The sequence below is a fragment of the Canis aureus genome, chromosome 25 (genome assembly GCF_053574225.1).
Source record: "Canis aureus isolate CA01 chromosome 25, VMU_Caureus_v.1.0, whole genome shotgun sequence".
In the NCBI taxonomy this organism is placed as follows: Eukaryota; Metazoa; Chordata; class Mammalia; order Carnivora; family Canidae; genus Canis; species Canis aureus.
In genome coordinates this window covers 961,282-981,985 of record NC_135635.1, presented here as the reverse complement: position 1 = coordinate 981,985, position 20,704 = coordinate 961,282, and the positions used below count along the sequence as shown (strand labels likewise).

General features: G+C 49.2%; 1 protein-coding gene and 2 long non-coding RNA genes across 3 annotated transcripts; 2 read left to right on the top strand and 1 right to left on the bottom strand.

Moving 5' to 3' along the window:
• The first annotated feature begins 740 nt into the window (after positions 1-740).
• On the top strand, positions 741-20,617 carry COPZ1 (coat protein complex I subunit zeta 1). The gene is made up of 9 exons (XM_077869758.1): positions 741-872; positions 11,332-11,400; positions 12,730-12,811; positions 13,434-13,525; positions 15,521-15,576; positions 16,890-16,967; positions 17,122-17,173; positions 18,364-18,402; positions 19,212-20,617. Exons 1-9 carry the CDS (start codon positions 855-857, stop codon positions 19,257-19,259), a joined length of 534 nt encoding a protein of 177 aa, XP_077725884.1. The 5' UTR covers positions 741-854; the 3' UTR covers positions 19,260-20,617.
• On the top strand, positions 1,158-2,738 carry LOC144296704 (uncharacterized). The gene is made up of 2 exons (XR_013363701.1): positions 1,158-1,707; positions 2,486-2,738. It is a non-coding gene; the product is annotated as an uncharacterized LOC144296704 (long non-coding RNA).
• On the bottom strand, positions 15,321-20,692 carry LOC144296705 (uncharacterized). The gene is made up of 2 exons (XR_013363702.1): positions 15,679-20,692; positions 15,321-15,598 (listed from the first exon to the last, which is right to left on the bottom strand). It is a non-coding gene; the product is annotated as an uncharacterized LOC144296705 (long non-coding RNA).
• Positions 20,693-20,704: the final 12 nt, after the last annotated feature.

The window sequence follows — 20,704 nt, the reverse complement described above, 5'->3', positions numbered from 1 at the left end:
TCTTCCCTACTGGAAAACCGCAGACCCTGTTCCCTACACCCTCCCTCGTCCTGGACCCTCTGCTCCTTTGTCTCCTACTCTCTCTAGCCTCCAAGCTCTAACAAACTACATTCCTTCCGTTTCACGTCTGGTTAAAGAAAATCTGCTTTTATTATTATTATTATTATTTTTTAAAGATTTTATTTATTTATTCATGAGAGACACAGAGAGAGGCAGAGACCCAGGCGGAGGGAGAAGCAGGCTCCGTGCAGGGACCTGATGCGGGCCTCGATCTCGTGACCCGGGGTCACGCCCTGGGCCGAGGGCAGGTGCTCACTCGCTGAGCCCCGCCCCCCCCGCCCCCGCGACCCCTGAAAATCTGCTTTCGGAAGCCCCGTGGCTTCCCGTCCTTCCCGGGCCCCCAGCGGGTTCTCGCAGCGATGCTCGGGGCCGCCGGGGGTCAGGAGCCGCGCGCCGAGCGCCAAGGAGACACAGCGCCCCCTAAAGGCAGCGCGATCAAAGTGGCGGAATCAGGCCGCCGACACCACGTGCTCCCCGCTCTGCCAATCGAAAATTCACAATCGCTTCCTCCGCTCCCCATGGAAACAACCCCGCCCCCTGACCCTCCCGCCCCCTCCAGCCGTGACGTTGTGGCGTTCTACTGAGTGTTTAGACTGGCAGTCAAACGCCCGCGCCTTCTGGTTGGACAGTCCGCTTCCGCTCAGCAAGCGAGCGCTCTGATTGGCCAGCGGGCCGAGCGCCGGTAGGACACCATCCAATAGTCCTCGCCCTGGGCGGGGCCTAGCGGGGAAGCAGGGCCAATCAGCGGCGGCGTTGCTTTTGCGGCTCCACGTCGGCACCAGCTGCGGGGCAAGATGGAGGCGCTGATCTTGGTAGGAGCCGGAGGGGCGGCCGAGCGGCTGCGGCGTCCACGGGGCCCGGGAGCTGGGGTTCGCCCGCGGCGGGCGGGGGTCGCCAGGGCACCTCCGGGTGGCCCTCGGGGACCGACGCTTCCGCCGGCCCGCGGGCTGAGCGCGCGGCCTAGTCCAGGGGCCGTAGGCGCTGAGGCCGCGGGGGGCGGTGGGAGCCCTTCCGGGAGGGCGAGCCCGTGGGAAGTCGAGGGCCGCGGGCGCCGTCCACGCGCGGGGCCGCAGCCTCTCGGGGCGCGCCCCCTCGGCGTTCTGGGCGGCGGCCCTGCGCGCGGGCCCCGCCTCTGGGGCCCTCGGGGTCGCCAGGCTCGGCCTCCGTGGCGGATTACGTCACAGCCCCCGAGACGCCTCCCTGTGACGTCATCCCCCGCCGGCCCCGCGGTGTAGGTGTGTCGTCACGGGCGCGTCCCACCGCAGCTCTGGAATGCCTGGTGCGCCCCGCGCGGCCTGGGGGCGTGACCCCGGAGCCCTCCTTCTGTTCTCCGCTTTTGGGGTGTTTTTGTTTTGTTTTGTTTGTTTTGTTTGTTTTCCGCCCCCACCAAGAGTTCAGGAGCCCCCGGGGCAGGGTGCGCGGTGCTCACGCGCCCTCCGCGTACGGGACGGTCTCGGGGGCTAAAGGGGCGCGGGCGTTCCTCGCCCCTAGGATCCCTTCTGCTTCTTAGAACCAATAAAATACCGTTGCGTCTTCCTGAGAACTGGGCCGGAGGATTCCTGCGGGGGCTCCGCGTCACGACCCGGACGTCATGCCCTGGCTCCTCTTGAGGCCGCGGGCGCCTTCCTTCCGCCCTTAGGATTTGGGGTGAGCGCCGGGTGCTCCCGTGATGGAGCCGAATTCCAGCCGCTTCCCAGAGACGGTGTCTCCCGTGTCTGTTCCTTCAGCCCCAGCACATGCACACGCCCGGAATGACGGGCTTTAGTTCTTCTCCCCAAAAAGGGCAACGATAGGGATAACTCCTTCCGACTGTACGGATCGGTCAGGCTTGAAATCTGAGTCTTGCAAAATTCTTAGATTTAACTTTTTTTTTTTTTTTTTTAAGTAATCTCCACACCCAGTGTGGGGCTCAAACTTGTGACTTGCAGGTCAAGAGTCACGGGCTCCACCAACGGAGCCCAGGCAGTCCCTGAGTAGTTTTTAAATAAGATATTTTTTGCACCAGTTAGCCAGTATTCACTTTTTTAAAGATTTTATCTATTTATTCATGAGAGAGACAGAGGCGGAGACACAGGCAGAGGGAGAAGCAGGCTCCATGCAGGAGCCTGATAGGGGGACTCGATCCCGGGTCTCCAGGATCACACCCTGGGCCCAGGGCGGGTGCTCAACCGCTGAGCCACCCGGGCGTCCCCGAGCCAGTGTTGTTTACACACAGTAGGATATACTCCAGGGAGTTGATTTCTTCGGAAATCTTTAGAAAAATTTAAAATGTGCTCCGTACATTTGTTTACAAGGGAGCCTGCTGAAAGGTACGAGAGTGAGGACAGGGTCCTGGGGAGCCCTCTTAACAAGGGATCCGTGTGTAGTGGTGAGTGGAAGGAGGTATGTGTGAAAGCCTCACGTTTTCCCTTACCTCGGTTTTCAGCCTCCACTTCCTCCGTGAAGTCTGCAATCTGCTGCTTCCTTAGATCCGTTTTGATCTGTACCTACGATGCCGCTTTACAGATCCCTTCGAACCTCATCAAGCATCCCAGAACTTTGGTTCTAAAACCACACTGATGCTTCGTCATGAGAAATCTACGTAATGGGGTTAGGGGAAACCGAATTACAGGGGAAAGGGATTGCTCAGGGAAGCACGTGTCAAAACTGGGATTAAATTTTGATTCCTCATCCTCCCAGACTGTCTGTCTGTCTCTCTCATGTTACTGTAGGTGTTCTCATCGTGGACTTTCTACCTCTTTAGTATGCAGAATCATACTTTTAAACGTCAGTTACGTAAAGCTTTTGTTGGGGACAAAGTACTAATAGGTATCAACACGTGTGCTGGTCTTCAGAGGTCTTGTGATAATAAGCCAGTATTTTCCTTCCTCTGGGTTAGCCTCTCTCCAAGACTTTTTTTTTTTTTTTTTTGGCTCTTTACAATCTCATTATAATTTTGGCCTCCAATTAATAATTTATAGATCTTTCTCACTGTTCCAGCCTTTTCTCAACCAGAGTTCTAGGAGAGAATGAAGCCCTAAGGCATTCATTAATGTAATGAATCAACTTCTCTGTATCCACAATGGTACTAGTTTGTACCATCCTTGGGAGAAGTTAGAAAAAAGTAGTCATTTAAATAGTTTTTAGGATTCGGTGCTTCAGATGAGGAACCTTAGTTGAAAATCAGGTGATACTTCCTAAATTTTTATTTCTCTTTACACTCACGAATTGGCCCAAGAAATTGAGCCCCATTGGACTCAGAATCACCCTCCTGCATTGGTCCTTTTAAACCTCACCCCCTCCTCTGTTTACCCAGCAGCATCTGATTACTTAAATTCCCATCTTCATTGTGAAAAGTATGAGGAATCCATGGATCTTACCTTAGGTCTCTCCTGAACTAGAGTTTACCGTAACGTGATAATATTTAACAAACCACTCAAACAGGGCAGACACCTTCTAAAGTTCTTGTCGGCTTCCTCCTTTCACATTTCTGTTTCCCGGTTTCTGGACCTCTGGGGAAATCTCATCAAAGTATATTCTTCTTTCCCCACCTCTGCGAGGCTCACAGCCATAGGATATTGAGAAGGGAAGGGAAATCTAGAGGGGGTCAAGAAGAAACATCTGCCGAAATTTGATCTGATTATGGGGATTTCTAATTACCAGTAGGTGCCCTTCATTTAGGTGCTTTACAGTGGGTCACGTTTCTTTCTTGAATTAGGTAACCTGGCCCTAGGTTTCAAGCAGATTTGTCTGATCTTTTCTCAGGTCCTCTGGTGGTCTCTACGGAAAGAGACCCTTTCATCGCCTTCTCTTCCCAGTGCTTTATAGTGCTCCCAGCCTGCATCTTCGGACTCGGTTTCCTCTCTCCTGCTGTTTTCTGCTGGTTCTTCCTTTCTTCGCTGTGAATGGAGAGGGATCTCTGCGGGTCACCATTCTCCATTAATAACCAATGAAATCTTAAAGATAATGACTTACCCCTTCCTCCTCTACCTTTTTTTTTTTTCCAATGAATTATTCTAGCAGTCTAGATCCTTAAATCTTTCCTCAGAGGTTTCATTTTTCCTCATCCTCTCTGGATTCACTTTGAGTGTTTTTCCAGTGTTTTTCAGACCAGACTTAGTTCTACCTTTTCTCTCTCTTTAGTAACATTTTTTTATTCTACAGTGGCCAAATCCCGAATTCTAAGCCTCATTCAAAAATCAGGGCATCCAGAGTGCACAAGAGGGTGCGTATATATGGAGGAGGAAACTATGCGGAATACATCAATGACTTAAAGGTTGATATTGCTCTGTGGCCTTCGCTTCCTGAATCATCTTAATGGGGCTTTTGTTAAATTCCTTTGGCACTAACAGTAGAGGTACTTGGCCTAAATGCCCCCTCCCCCTGCTCTGGGCAAAGGTATCAATTACATTAAGCCCCCAAAGCACTCCCATCTCGTTCCTGGCAGTCCCCTGTGCCCCTCTCCCAGCTGCGTCCTTGCCGGTGCCTGGCCCCTCCATTTCGTTAGAAGAAGCAATCTCCTCGTTCCTGCACTGTGGAGATATATTTCTCAGCGAGGGCGCAAGCAGTGCCAGCACTGCCCCCGGTGAGGTCCCTGGCAGCCATAAAAATTTTTATTGTGATTATGTTGGTGTCGGGGTGTCCATCTGGGTTATTGCACACCTAGTTTAATTGATTGAAGTTTAATTTATTGACACTTCAAATTAAATGATCAGAATAAACTGTGCTGTTACTCTGGCCGGCTTGTTTTAATGGTTGATTGCTGGAAGCAGACCTCGGCTTGAACTAAAACCCCCAAAGAGCAATTGACGCTGCTTCTAACTCTCTCCATGTCTTGCCCTCCAAGAAGACCTCGTTATAGATTTCCGACGTATTTATATATATTTTTTCCCTCTCCTTCACAGTGGTGGGAAAGAGTTGGTCCCTGGCAAGGTATAAATTATATCAGAGGTCTAGGGGAGCTGTCACACGGTCAAGAGAGGAGGAGGGGGTCTCCATGTGAAGAAAGCCAGGTCTTTGAGAAGCCAGGTCTTCCCTGTGAGGCAGAGGATGAATGCAATTATCCCGTTATTTGAGGGAGGCTAGTGGCAGATTTAGGGTCTTTTTCATCTAGATATTTGCTACTGTTTTTTACTCCACTGACCCGACTTGGTTAGAGTTAGGATACTGACAAGACGACTAGTTACGGAAAGGGGAAGTCGAGAAGCAGATAAAGGGTCGAACAGGAATAAGGAATCTGTGCCTGCCGATCCTCTTGTGCGGGAGTGATGAGGGGGACGGCGAGCAGAGGGCCCGCGGGCGGCTGACCCGCTGGGCCGGACGTGGAGGCCGTGCGCGTTAGGAGATGCCAGGCCTGGCAAAGGCCCTCTCACATCTGTCTTGCCTGATTCCCCACAGAAGAGGCTCTCTCTCAGGTCACATTATTAGAGAAGTTCTCTTATCCTTAGATTTCCTAGCTTTCGGGGTTTTTCTGGCGTTAGACCACGCCCATCGCTTCAGAAGTATTTTCTGCCCTGGAACTAAATCACAGGCTGCAGGTGAAGCACACGTCTCTCTGGCTGTTTCGTTTTCACACGGTCAAGGCAGATAGTCCCCACCTAGAGCCACAGCTTTGGGTCGCTCTGCCAACTTCCTTCAACTGCGTTTGTTATTTGTGGACGTCTCAGAGGGTGACAGACTGGGGCAGAGGGTAGCAGTTACCCCTCCGAGTGTGATTTGGAATTCTGGGTTGGTAGACGGTAAGGTGAGCACAGAGGCTGTCAGCTCGTTCTCAGACCAGCAGACGGGGGGCGGGGGGCACGGATAGCCTTAGACATGATCATAACCAGGACTCGGCAGAAGTCGATCTAGTTCCACTTGATTTTTCCCTTTACCGAATGGTATGTATGTATGTATTTATTTATTTATTTATTTATTTATTATTTAATTTTTTTTTTTTTTTATTTATGATAGTCACAGATAGAGAGAGAGGCACAGAGACACAGGCAGAGGGAGAAGCAGGCTCCATGCACCGGGAGCCCGATGTGGGATTCGATCCCGGGTCTCCAGGATCGCGCCCTGGGCCAAAGGCAGGCGCCAAACCGCTGCACCACCCAGGGATCCCCCGAATGGTATTTAAATGAGGGCGCTTGTGTTACAGACCTGGGAAGGCAGGAAGTTCCAGTGTTGCTGTCAGGCCCCGGGTGCGGGTACTTTGATTTCTGCTTGTTCACCTCCTCTTTCCAGTGCTGCGTTTCTGTAATTCTTTCACCTTCATAGTAGTTGGAGATTTTACTGTGTGGCCCCCGGGGAAAAATCCTGCAGATCGACTTTCTAAAGAAAAAATTTTTTTAATCAGTTCTTGGCCTAATGTGGGGCTCAGAGTCACAACCCTGACACTAAGAGTTGCCTGCTCAACCAGCTGAGCCAGCCAGGCTCCCGGCTTTTTGAATTTTAAGAGAGGATTTAAGATTTTGCATTCCTGGGCAGCCCGGGTGGCCCAGCAGTTTAGCGCCGCCTGCAGCCCAGGGCGAGATCCTGGAGACCCCGGATCGAGTCCCACGTCGGGCTCCCTGCATGGAGCTTGCCTGTGTCCCTCCCTCTGCCTGTGTCTCTGCCTCTCTCTCTCTCTCTCTTCCTCTGTCATGAATAAATAAATAAAATATTTAAAAAAATTTTGCATTCCTGAAGAGCTTGGGCTTGGTTATCTTTGTCCTTCCTGTCTCATAGCCGCCAAATTTAGTCATTGAAAGGTGCTGACCTTTGCTCCCCCTGCTGGCTGCAGGTTTTCTCAGTCATATTCATGAATTTATGAAGGCCACACACATATTTGTTGAAATCATGATTTGGTGCCAGGCAGAGGAAAGGGGGGGGTGATTTACAAAAGTATCACTCATTTCCCCTTTTTTTCCCCTCCCCTCTCCACATGATCTTATTATCCTCACCAAGTATCATATTTAATTCTTACTGAGCTCCATGAAATCATAAAAATTTGCGAATGTATATTTTTCTGGGAACAGGGTCCATAGATTTCACCAGCTTACCCAAGAGTTCTGCTGTAACTTAAGGTATTCACTTTAATTGATCTGGGTCAGGCCTCTCGTTTCTCTGATGAAGCAGTGGAGTCCCAAGAAAGGTAGAATTTGAGTTAATGGCGGACCCAGATTATAATAAAGGATTTTAAGTGTCGAGAGACATTTTCTCCTGTAGGTCATGAGTTGTTGGCAGTCGCTGCGCTTTCACGTTTTATATCTGTGTCAGGTAGGAAGATTCTCCAGGTGTCTCTTCCTGACATCACTTCTTCCTTCCTAAGACTCGTGTTCGGTTTCCTCTTTATAGCCAGTACCTGGTCTCATGGCATCTGGGTTCCGTTCTCTGGTACCTGTGGCTCCTGGTCTCTCCTGAGTTGTGCTTGAATCCAAGCGAACCTTTGGGTAGTGTGTAAACACTGCGCTTCCTTGTCGAAGCCTTGAGCTAATTCTTTTCGTTTGAAGTCCCTTGGGTCGTGGCTGGCAAATTGAAGCCCTCAACCCCAGAGGAGCTTTTCATTTTAAAGAAGTTGGCACAGAATCAGGGAGCAATACCTGCTTAGCTCTGTGGAGCTGGGAGCGGTATCCTGTCTTGGTTTTACGTTATAAATAGGGTCGAGGGAAGAGCATCTTGGTTTGTTGTTGTTTAGGACCTATTGCCAAGCCAGGGTATTACTTTTGGCATGGCCATAAAGATTTCTTTATAAGTGGAAAATGAAGAACTTTCTAGGAATCTCAACCGGATTCTTACTTGTGTCCTTTCAGCCGCGTGGATGGCATCCTCCTCTAACTCCACAGAGGCTTCTGGGTCGTATCCTTCCCCTCCCCCCCCCCCCCCCCCCCCCCCCCGCCCGGTGAATTAAATAATCAGGCTTAGCCCTCAAATATCCTGTCTGCCTGCTGCAATCCCAGGCCCTTCTGGTGGCGTTTCGTGATCTTATCCCAGAGTGCCCTCTTACTGTGTACGTTGTGAACTGACTTAATTCGGTGCTTTTTCAGGACCCATCTCTCCTAGTTTGACTCAGGAGACACACAATTAGAGAGCTTTTATGCAGAGCTGCCTTTTTAAGATTTTTGCTGTTATCCTGAGAAAGCTGCAGGTCATTCGAAGGCCCACAGGGGGCAGCACTAGGAACGGCGGCCCCGGCTTGTCCCCTCTGTGCCGGGGGCGGGGGTGCTGGGAGATGATGTTTTCCACCAGGCTTCAGAAAGCCTCCGATTGAGATCAAAGACTCCTTTGCAGCAGGCTGGTTGCTTGTTCCGTGTTGTTTCAGCTCTCCTGAGGAGCCCGGTCTAGTTCTCTTGATAATAAAAACATACAAGGAAATCTGTATCTGAGCCACCCAACCTCCCACAAACCAGTCTGCCTGCATGTCATTCCCAGGCACAATTAGCATTTGAGGTGAAGTTCTGTTATACACTCAGGCTGTGGCTCTCTGAAAGTCAGTGCATCACAGAACTTTGTCTCGAAAGCTTTCTAGCAGCTACACATTGGGGAATGGGAGGGAAGAATAGACCTTTAAGATCCTTTGAACATGGCCCTAAGCTTGTAGGGTCTTTTTCAGCCATCGGCATTTAATATGTTACAAGGTCGGGCCTAGTCCCTTGTCCGGGAGGCCCATTTCTCAATAGCCAGGAGTTATTTATAAACTTGCCCTTTGCAAAAACTTAAGATGAAATTACATTATCAGTAATGGCTTCTGGGGCCTTTAAACTGGCTGGTTTTATGGTAGGAGAGGAACTCGTGGCCTCCCCACCCCTGAGAGGTGGAGCCCCCCTCCCCCCCCCCCAAGGAAAGGAGAAGCTGCTGGCTCCCGCTGTGCACAGTGGAGAACTGAAGCAGCTTTTACACTCAGGGCTGAGTTCTCGGCTGTGTTTAGTGTGCTTATTCCTTTGAAGTTTGAAATGATCAGCCTTTTCTCTAGCGCCTCTGCCCTCCTGAGAGCGCTGGTAGGCTGGGTCTGGTCTTCCCCTGCCTGCCTTTGCCCATCTTTCATCCTTCCCACAGAGATCCAGTTCCTATTTTGGGGTTAGCCCAGGGATCTGTTTCTGCCTTTGCCAGCAGTTGTAGGCACTCGTACCCCATTGGCTAAGAGAGTCTTTCTTTTCTTTGGGATCCATCCCATTCTTTCTAGGGATGCCAGAGTCTGTGGCTGCAGGAACCAGTCACCGATGCCAGATCAGTGCCCAGCGTAAACCTTTAGGAAGCTCTCCAGTGTTCCTCTGAATGTGGAAAGAGGAACAGAGCCAAGGATTTCCAGGGAAGAGGTTGTAGGGAAAATGATCTCTTGTGAATTTCCTTCCCTGTGGGCTTCTTTTCCTATTAAGGACACTCATTCCCATTGGTGTCTCCCTTTTTGATGAATTGAGGATCCAGTTGCTATAGAATCGAGCCTGCTTTATGGGAAGAGCTTTCTGTGGGGTTTAAGAGTTAGGAAAGCTTCTCTACTTGTGACCCTTTAGATGATCCTCTGGGGGACTGCCCTCTGCTAGACGCAGAGTTCCTTAGTCAGACAGTGTATTTATTCCAGGGGGTAGTGTGTATAGGTGGGCGTCTCTAAGGAGTGTTTATCAGAGGAGAGAAAAATTGGTAGTAATGTCACCCAAGATGGCCACAGCAGAATGTCTACCTGTATCTGGAAGTCTACTTATAAGAGGGTCCCCGAGATGCTTACTGCTTCAGGAAGTTTTTCTTTATTCTCAAACTTCATTAATTCTCTTAATCATTCAGCAAGTACTGAGAGTTTAGTGTATGTCACACATTGTTCAGGACACTTGGAATAAATCAGTGAGCAAAACACAAAAATTGCTATTCTCAAGAATTCCAAGTGGGGAAAGCACGCATTCTTCATCACCCTGTTGTCAAAAGACTGGGTTCCCTTTACTCTCATTCTTAACTCCCCAAGGTAGGGTTGGTTCTTTTCATGGAACCATAAACCTCCTGGAGCCTCATGGGACAGTTTACCTTTGTAGAGGTTGCAGTTTCAGGATCCTTGGCAATAATTCTTCCATCTTCACTCTTGGGTTTTTGTTAAACACATGCTTGGAGATTATATTTAGCCCCTGTGAGGACTGCGGGTTTCCTAAGTAAGGCCAGGAAAGGGAGGCAGCAAAGCAACAGCCCTTTCTCATAGCACAGGGGAGGGATAGCAATGGTAAGTAATGTTGATTAGAAATTCAAGGAATGTGAGGGGCACCACCTGGCTCAGTTGGTAGAGCATGGGACTCTTGATGTTGGGGTTGTGAGTACACTGGGCGTGGAGCCTGCTTAAAAAACATATAAAAAAAAAAAAGAAAGAAAGAAATTCGAGGAATGTGAGCCTGCAGACCCTTCCATACACATCACACTGCCTCCCTTTCCTTCCTCTTCCTCTTCTGTTAGCTGGTTCCCTAGAAGTTGCAGGAGTAGAGGAGCTTTTGCAAAGTGCTATGTTTTGCATTTGTTTGAGTGTAACCATTAAGGCTGAGGCTGCAGTTCCTTCATGAGAGCTATTATCCTCAAAATTTGATTTTTGGTAGTAAAAGCACACTCCCCTCTTGCTCATTATATCCAGGCTCCAGGCTTCGTAGATCCTTTTCTTACTACTTAATTCCTCCAAAATTCAGATTGGTTTTTGTCTTGGCAGGTTAAGTGGTAGTGGTTGGGGGTGTACTAGAGGAATTGGGATCATAGGGGAAGTCTTGGAAGATGGATGTCTCACTGGGCTGCATTCAGAACTGGTGTGTTTGTGTGTATGAGTGTGTGTGCACGCATGCGTGCTCGTTTCCCTCTGCTCGGTGTGTGGGTGGTTTAGGGAAGGCTTGCTTTATGCCTCTGCATTGCTACTGCATTGGGACTGCAGAAACTTCAAGTACACTAGGGCATTCAGCCCTATTTTCAGATAGCCTCGTGCGGTGCCTACTAATTAATCTGGTCGCATTCCATACCTACCTGCACATGGGAGACCAGGGAGAGAGGGTAATTTGGAAAATAACTGTAGCATAATATTTGAAAATAAGAGCATGACCTACCTTTATTAAACCCTCTGTGAGTCTGGCTCAGAGAAACTGTTTCTCTGATGCTGCTTTAGAGTCCTTTGTTGAAAGCCCCCCCCCCCCCCAATTCAGTTCATTCACCACTTGATCGTTCTCGGTGGGGATTGTCTAAATGTAACCATTCGGGATAGGGGACATACGGAGGCACCTCTGTATCCCCTTGCAGCCCCACTGGGACTAGGGGAAGATATCTGGTTTGCCAGGGGTGGCAGGAGCCTTCAGGACTGAAGGTATGTTCATATCTCTTCAGGAACCCTCCCTGTATACTGTCAAAGCCATCCTGATTCTGGACAATGATGGAGATCGACTTTTTGCCAAGGTGAGATTCCCTTTGAAATTCATTTAGGAGCAAGACAAAGACTTATTTTGAAATTTGGATGGATTTGGGACTGCCCCTGTTTCATAGTCCTTGATACTATGATTTTGAGAATTCTTTCTTGTGCCTACTCCAGATAAAACCATTTCTGTATCTTGGTTGCCCTGCTTCCATACTTGCCTCCCACAGATTCTGACCTCCTTTGTTGTACCAGAGCAGGGAAAAGCTTGGGAACCTTGGTTTCTGAACAATACAGTGTTTGGATGTGAGAAGCAGGTTGCCCAGGCCCATCATTCCTGTCCCCTTTCCTTCTGCCTTGTCACCCTGCCTGGGTTTTTCCAGGAATTCTCCTGGCAGTTCCAGGGTTCCAGTCCTAGGTCTGCAGTCACCACCAGGCTTGTTACCTCCTGACGTCCCCAGTGTGATGTTTCTAACTTTGGATCTATTGAAAGAGAGGAGAAAGGACACCCCTCTCCTCTCCCTCCATATTCTCCCCCTCCTGTGGAAATTTTTTCTGTCCCTGGTGTATTCACTCCGGGCGAGCACAGCATAAATCAATCAGCAGGTAGAGATTAGTTTAGAATTCACCAGCTGTTCCTCCCTGTAATTGGATGTAACTATGCAGGACACCTTTTGAAACAGTTATCCAGTTACTAAATGCCAGACCTGTCATAGGTCTTCAGCTGACTGCGACGGATTAGCCCCTAAAGAGCAGAGCGATTTAGCAGCCTGTATCTCTACCCCTTGCCAGCCAGGGAGAGCTTGGGAGTGGGCTCAACAATGTGCTCGGCTGTCTCCTGCTTCTTTCAGTTTGCAGAAAAGAGAGCTGAGATCTGCAAGAGATGGAGTCGGGTTTGCCTTTCTTTAGAGGAGGTTCTTGCAGCCTTTCCCCATTCCCATTCCTCAGCTTCATAGTGTGAGTGAGGGTCTAAAAGGCATGTTCTGTGCCCTAGTGCCTTTTGTGTTCCCTACTCCCTGCCATGGGATAGCTCCTAGGAAGCACTGGATGAGAGTGGCCTCAGGGTTGCTTTCCGAGAATGCAGACAGGGGTAGAGCTTCATCACAGGCCTCCGTCCTTAGGGTCTTAGGGATGTGAGGTGGGCGTGCTTATGGCAGGGTCTTTACAAGAGCTTTTTTTTTTTTTTTTTTTTTTTTTATATTCAGTTACTCACTGACCATTCCCTACCTCCGTAGTTCTTCCTTCGTGCCAGTATTTTTCCCTCACCCCATGCCTTAAAGGCGAGAAATCCAAGATCCAGGGCAAAACACAGTCACTAATCATTCTGGGCTCCCAGCTCTAATGACCCAACCCATCTCCTTTCCCTCGACCAGTACTATGACGACACCTACCCCAGTGTCAAGGAGCAAAAGGCCTTTGAGAAGAACATTTTCAACAAGACCCATCGGACTGACAGTAGGTCATTTTCCTTTCGCTGCTCCCTGTGCTGGGGGAACCATAGTGGGCAGGGGGTGGCAGCAGGACTGCAGAGAAAGGATAAAATGACTGCCTCCTTTTTCTCTTTTTTCCTCCTCCCCTCATATAATAAACTCTTCAGAATGTAATGGGGAGGTGAGTGTACCTCACGCGGGAATACCGTGCTGGAAGGTTGGCTGTTAGCTACCTGTCTAGTCCCTGGATTTATGAGCCTCACTTGACAAATTTAACTGCAGCTCTGCTTATTGTACCGCATCCATTAGGGCAGGTAAATGGAAGTCTGTAAAGGTGACCGCTCTGCATTTTCACCTCCGAAGGATCGACTAGTATCCTGTCTCCTATACAAGGAGGGAAATAAGGGTATTTGTTGGGGAGGTGGTTAGGAGAAGATACATTTTGATTCCCCCAAGTTAGTACTTCCCTTCTTGTGCTACCACTCAGAAGGAAAAAGCAGGCGAACTTTGGTCTTTGGGGGTTATTATGACTTACCTTACTTAAGCCCAAGGAGCTGGGTACCAGGAGTTCGCGGCAACTCCTTCTATCTTACTTCCTTATCTCAGGCCACCCACTATTTGCGCCTTCCCTTTCTCCCCCTCCCCAGGTGAAATCGCCCTCTTGGAAGGCCTGACGGTGGTATACAAGAGCAGTATCGATCTCTATTTCTATGTGATTGGCAGCTCCTATGAAAATGAGGTGAGAATCCCACTCCTCTTCGCTCGCTCTGATCCCACTTCCTAAACCAAAGGCAGGACATAGTCATTGGGTCTGGACCCCAGGAGTGCCACGTCCCTCTGGGCTAAAGAAGTTGTCAGAGATCACTGTTGACCTCACAAATGTGGCCTAGCAAATCAGCCTAGAGTGGTCGTTTCCCCCAATTGCTCGCTCTTCCTTTCCTTTCCTTTCCTTTCCTTTCCTTTCCTTTCCTTTCCTTTCCTTTCCTTTCTCTTTCCTTTCTCTTTCCTTTCTCTTTCCTTTCTCTTTCCTTTCTCTTTCGTTTCTCTTTCTTTTCTCTTTCTTTTCTCTTTCTTTTCTCTTTCTTTTCTTTTTTTCTTTTTTTCTTTTTCTCTTTCTTTTTCTCTTTTTCGTTCTTTCTTTTTCTTTCTTTCAAGTTTTGTTATTTAAGTAATGTCTACACCCAGTGGGGGGCTAATATGAGGTTTTTAAAAAGATTTTATTTATTGAGAGAAAGAGAAAGCGAGTGCAAATGGTAGGGGTGTGGGGGGCAGAGGCAGAAAGAGAGGGAGAAAGAATCTCCAGTAGACTCTGTGCTGAGCACTGAGCCTAATACCGGGCTTGATCTCATGACCCTGAGATCATGACCTGAGCCAAAATTGAGAATTGGACACTTAACTGACTGAACCATCCAGGCATCCATAAAAGATGGATTTCTGAGGTGTGGTCAAGGTTGGAAGGATGCTTCCTCCTGCTACGTAGGGTGCACACCTAACTGAGTTTGGATGAGTTAGACAATATTTGGGGTCATGTTGAATGAAGCCATACATCCTGAATGGATCAAATTGAGAAGACTGTGGGTACAGTCCTAACCTGCTGCCTGTGCAGGAAAGGCTACTTACCTCAGGTGCAACGTCTACAGGAGTAGATAAGTAGAAATAAGCCCCCACATAATTTGAAGCAAAAGTTAAAGTTTGAGAGAACCAACTCTTTTGAAGCTCTTACTACTTTAAGTGCTTTGTTACTTCTATCTTATGGCACTTCTGGGTTATGGTCATTTGTGCCCTTTCTTTTTTGTTTTTAAGATTTTATTTGGGACACCTGGGTGGCTCAGTGGTTGAGCACCTGCCTTCAGCTCAGGGCGTGATCCCGGGGTCCCAGGATCGTCCCACATCAGTCTCCCTGCGTGGAGCCTGCGTCTCCCTCTGCCTGTGTCTCTGCCTCTCTCTGTCCTGAATAAATAAATAAAATATTTTTTAAAAATGAGTTACTAGGATGGGTCAAATTGGGGTTAACATATTAAAAAAAAGATTTTATTTGTTTATTCGTAAGAGATACAGAGAGAGAGAGGCAGAGACTTAGGCAGAGGGAGAAGCAGGCTTCATGCGGGGAGCCTGATGCGGGACCTGATCCCTGGATGCCGGGGTCACACCTTGAGCCAAAGGCAGACGCTCAACCGCTCAGCCACCCAGGCTGCCCTGTGCCCTTATTTTATAGATGAGGAAACCAAGCCATGAGGAATGTAATGAAATTCCGTGCATATGGCCACTGTTGAACTACAGAAGTGGCAGTTTCATATGGTTCAACCTAATAACTTTCCTGGGGTCACACATTTAGGAATGGCTCAGCTGGGATTTAAGCCCAGATCTATCTTACTCCAAAAGGCCATGCTCCTTCCACTGACTCTGAGCTGAGCTATTGTTTGGTTAATGACTTCTTTACCTAAGATACTGGGTGACACATACAGAGTTGGTAAAGACGTGTTGGGGACTATGATAGGAAAGTTTGAACAGTCTGGCCAAAGACAGACCTCAAATTGTGGGATCGTATAGCAGAATTTATTTCTGTGAGAACTCACTGGCCCTCTTCTGTTTTGCTCGGTCTTCACCTTATGCTTTTGGTCCTTTGTGAAAGAAAGCCTGTGTCTTTTGACGCTTAATGAATTAGTGAGTTTTGTGTTCAGGTAGCAGTTTTCAGGGCCTTGAACCTTATCCTTCTGCTTCTGTCTCCCAACAGCTGATGCTCATGGCTGTTCTGAATTGCCTCTTTGACTCATTGAGCCAGATGCTGAGGTGAGCAGGCCATTCTTGACATCTGTTGGGGAGAGAAAGTCATATTCATCAGGCCCAGGGATTTGGGGGGGAATTAGCAGGGGCTCCCGGGAATTGATTTACCTTGAGAAGTGAGGCTTATTATTTCAGAGTAATTCGCACTGATGGGGAGGACTGGATGGAAAGTATGTCCCTCCTGTGGGATAATTCTCCTAAGAACGGGGACGGGGAGGAGCAATGTCTGTCTACTCTCATGTTACCCAGTGGCTCTGTCAGAGTCCTGAGCACCCTTATGGTGCTTTCCTAGACCTCATTAGAGGGTAGGGAAAGGGCAAGCATAGGGGAATGTCCCAGATGTAACATCAGTACCCTGGGAAAGGAGGCAGCGCTCCCAATTTTTAACTTTAGCCCTTAGATTTTCCCTTCTTTAAAACAGGAAGAATATGCCATTTACCTTCCCCTCCCTTTCCACCTCCCCAGCAGCCCTGTTCCCCATGTAGACGGGCAACAGAGGAGATATAAGATACTTTTCCTGAAAACATCCAGGGCTCTGAACTTCATTCCCCTAGCAGCTCCCAAGTGAACCCAGTACAGACAGCCATCCGCCATCCGGAGCAGAACAGCAGGCGCTCTCAGCCCCACAAAATCAGCAGGGCGAATGGCTCAGATTTCCTCAGGAAGGGGATGATTTATTTCTTAGCCAGGTGAATGAATAGACTTCATTTCAGTGATCTAGTGAAAGAGTCAGACTGACGGATGTGACTGGCCACATGCACAACCACCGGATCTAAGGCTGGTGGACGAGGGCCCTGACTGTTCCCAGCCCCCTAGTTGGGCTTCTTTTCAAGGCCTGAGAAGAGCTGGTGAGGGAGGGGGAGGCGGGGGGAGTGGAGCGAGGCTTAGAAGGGTTGTCAGAGCTGAAGTACAAATAGACTTTGCACTCAACTCCTCTCCACCCTCCCGCCACCTCCAGATTGAGTTTAGCTGTTTATTTCCTTTTTTCCACCCAGTGATGTCAGTGTTTACGAGCAGTGTCACTAGCAGCATCGCGGTAGGTAGGTAGGGAAGAAACTAGCTGGATAATCAACCCTTGAATAGTCAGAAATTGCCTATATTCTTTGAATCTCTTTGTTGACATTCCTGATCCTTACTTATTAGCAACTAAGAGTAAGAAGAGGTTTAGAGTGGATAAGCCAAAAAGTTCTTATTTACTTTTTAGTCTGTGTGGTTGGTGGAGACATTTTATAGGTCTAGTTTTGGATCTCCAACTCAACAATGTCCTAGGGTTCCTTTTACACACAGGCTGGTTTTTCTCTCTTCTCTTGGGGACTCAGGAAAAATGTAGAAAAGCGAGCTCTGCTGGAGAACATGGAGGGGCTCTTCTTGGCCGTGGATGAAATTGTAGATGGAGGGTGAGTTTTCTGACCTGCCTTGGATCTGGGGTGAGGGGATGGAGTAATTGCCTCTGTCCTAAGGCGAGTGGCCTGAGTGACCAGAGTTTCCCTACAGTGAATGAGTTTGTCTTATAGGACAGAATGAATGATGGTCTCTTCTTTATCTTCTTAGGGTGATCCTAGAGAGTGATCCCCAGCAAGTGGTACACCGGGTGGCATTAAGGGTAAGCAGGAGTGTGCTCCCCTTCTTCCCCCATCTACTCACCCTCCAGGGCCGACCTGCTAAATGCCTACGAAGGTCAGGGCTTATAGAATCCATATGGCCTTCTTCTTCCCATTCAAATTCTCATTGTCTCAAAGAGAGGAAGCAGAAGCAGCATACTTTTGCCGCTTTACCTGATACCTAGCGTCCCTTACAGTCTTTGCACAGAGGGTCATTTAATACATCCTTAAGTGAATCAATGATGAATAAAAGAAACTTTGATATTAATACTTCTGAAATTATAAAGGAGCTTGAGGTTGACTTCTGCTCCCTTTAGGGACGGATCCCAGTCAGGTGAGGCAGAGGAGTGTCTTCCTTGTCTTAAACTCTTATGTAAGTGAGGACAGCACCTCTCTCTCAGGAAGCATTTATTTGCCAGAACCTCAGTCCTCTCCTGGTAGTAGTAATCTCCAAAAGGGGCCTCTGAGTTAACCACAGACGTCTCCAGGTCCACTGGGGAGATAATGGTGGGTACAGGGAGAGCCCACCAGTAAATTTTGGGGTGCAGAGGTGTTTGAGCAAAGCAAATCTCCCCATTCATGGAATGTCCCAGCTCTGACCTCCACAGAGTGAAGGCTGACAGTGCCGGGTAATGGGAAATCTTCTCCCTTAACTGCCGTGGGCTCCATTTGCATAGTTTAATCTTCTCCTCTAACATATGTCTCTATGTGGCAAGAGAGAGGGTCCCCCCCACTCCCGCCTTCCCCTTCTCAGGCTGCTGTTGCAGCAGTTTATTTCTTCAAATTAACATGCTGTCGTTACCCATCAGGCCTTGCGGGATCCATTAAATTACCCCTGGCTCCCCCTCATCCTTTCCCTGGTGATATTGATATTCAGGGAAGGTCTTCTCTGACTAGGGAATCAGGTCCCCCACCCCCAAGTTGAGGATCAGATAACCTGCTGATTACTTGGAATGGAATAAATCTTTTAAGAAGTCCTCCTGCCTTAGAGGATGGATGAAATGACCCTTTCCTGCTCACAGTCCCTCTGGCCAAGAAAACTGTGGCTCTACTACCTAGAAGGGACTCAGAAGTCAGGCATCTGCCTCCTGCTACAGTTGAAAGGACCACCTTTTCCTTCTCCACTACTGACTCCGGTCAGGTCTTACTCCAGCTTTCTCCCGTGCTAAATGTTTGTCTCTCTGTGCCGTAGGGTGAAGATGTCCCCCTCACGGAGCAGACCGTGTCTCAGGTAGGACTTTCTCCTTTCTTCCTCTCCAGGATGGATGGGGCCACTAAAGAGGCTGGAGTAGCATTCCATCCCAGCCCAAGTCTGAATGAGTCTAGAGACTGAAGATCCATCTTTCTTGGCTCCCTAGTATTCCAGAGGACTGGGCCTCATCCAGCCAACACGCCCTGCCCACCCAACTCCTATCCCACTTTGCTGTGAGCAGTGGCTGTCAGCCTTGCTCTGTACCCTTCAAACCCTCCCTGCCTGATGCCTCATTCAGTGATTTATTCCCCAGCAGAGGCTTGCCTTAAACAGATGGTCTGTGTGCGTGCGCGCGTGCACACACACACACACACACACTCTCTCTCTCTTTTCTTATTATTCAAATGAGGCTAAGCTGGAAATGCATATCCTAGAATAAGCAGGTTTGCAGATCCATCCTGCTCCTTAATGGATAGATTGCCTACCTGATGCGGGAGGCAAGGGAGGGATTCTGTTTTCTATCTATTTGGAATTCTCACCAAGAAGTCCATCTGGATGTGGTAACCCCTCCTTTCTAACATATGTCCAGTAACCCCCAGTTTTTTTCTTTCCTCCCAGGTATACCTCTTCTCTCTTCATCCCCCCAGTGGATTTGAATTTTTTTGGAATTTCCCAAACTGACAACCCTCTAGGGCCTTAGAGAGCTTCTTCCCATCCCTCTACCCTTGGGGATTTTGTATTTGCCATTCTCCTAAGGACAGGGAAGGCAAGTGAGGGGAAGGAGAGCCCCGGTCTCTGACCTTGCCCTGCCCCAGGCAAGCCCCTCACTGCCGCCCTTGTCCCTGCAGGTGCTGCAGTCAGCCAAAGAACAGATCAAGTGGTCACTCCTCCGGTGAAGACCTCACTGTTCCCGGCTCCTCACCCCCTCAAAAAATCCACACGTCTGCTGTGACTTCTCATCCAGTCCCCCAACTGATGCTCTCAGGGTCATCTCGGGGATCACAAGGGATCCTTAAATCTCCATTCTGTCTGTGATTGCCCCCCAAACCCCCACGTATACTTCCTCTTCTGTCTCACTGTTTTTGCAGTCTGGGAGTAAAGCTCCCAGCAGATTCAAGCGTAGGGTAAGGGAAGCACCCTTTTCCTTTTTACACCAGATTTTGCTCTCATGCTCTCCTACCCCCCATATTTTCTTCTCAACTCCTGTGCCCTTTGCTGCAGTTACACTTGAGATCAAAGCAGGAGAAAGAATGTGCTGAGTGTTTTCCTCCCTTTGCCTTTACTGGGCCTTTTTCCCAGCAGCCCATATGTTAGCAAGGGGAGGGGGAGAGAGAATTCTTTTCTATAGGATGAGTGGGGGTGGCATATCCCAGATCAGCCACAGCCCCACTTAGTGGCCTCAGCATTTCCTCCCATTCCTTCTTACTGCCCTGTCCTCCAGCCTTGGAATAAAAAAGATTGCTGGTTTTCTCATGGGCAGGGGACAGAGTGGAAGACGCAGGGATTTACATTTTATTGGATAGGGCTTATAAAATTCTGTATTTCAGTCGCAGCTGCATTCTTTACCCTGATCCTGGCTCATAGCTTCAGAGCCACTGTGGTTTGTGAGTGTTCACTGCGGTGTCTGTCCCCTGGCCCACTCCCTCGACTCTCCAGCGTCACGACCCGTGGGATTGACCTGTGGGATCCCGGCCTGGCTCATCCCCTCTGTGCCCTGGAGCAAAGCCAGTCCCCCGACCTAAAACTCCATTTTAGTCTTGGGAAGGAGAGTTTTTGCTCAGAGCTGGGGCGGGGGACGGATTTATGACTGGGCCTCTGGCCTCTGGGCTCTGGCCCCCGGCTTCCCCACATGCACTTCCCCTGCCTCGGGCCTTCCTCCTCTGTGCCTCAGCCTTACATCCTGGCAGTAGGTCTGGGCTCTTTCCCTCCCTAGGCCGCTGAGAGAGGTGCCTTTCTTCAGAAAACCTTTGGGATTTGGATTTCCCCGGGAAGATGGAGGCTGGAACACCCACTCTTGGGTCTAATCTTTCCCCTTGACCCAAAACTTCCCACAAAAATGTCTCAAAAAATCCTTCCTGAGACTTCAGCCTTCCGTCCCACCCACTACCTGCCAGTTCTCCAAGACTGAGGTGGGGCGAGTAACGGGGCATATTGGAGGGGGCATTTTTGGGTGGGAGAGGTCTGGAGTCGGCAGAGAGCCACCTTCACATCCTGCTCTGTGCAAAGAGGAATAAAACCGATTTCTTTTTCCAAACTGCCTTTGTGTGATGTTTCTGTTCCTCTTCCTCTCTTTTTGGCAGCTGCTTCCACTCCTCTGCCCCCCCATCACTCCCCGTCTTAC

Coding starts and splice junctions, on each gene's coding strand:
- COPZ1 (XM_077869758.1), top strand. Junction 12,812..13,433: donor CAAGACCCATCGGACTGACA/GTAGGTCATTTT, acceptor CCCCCTCCCCAG/GTGAAATCGCCCTCTTGGAA. Junction 15,577..16,889: donor TCATTGAGCCAGATGCTGAG/GTGAGCAGGCCA, acceptor TTGGGGACTCAG/GAAAAATGTAGAAAAGCGAG.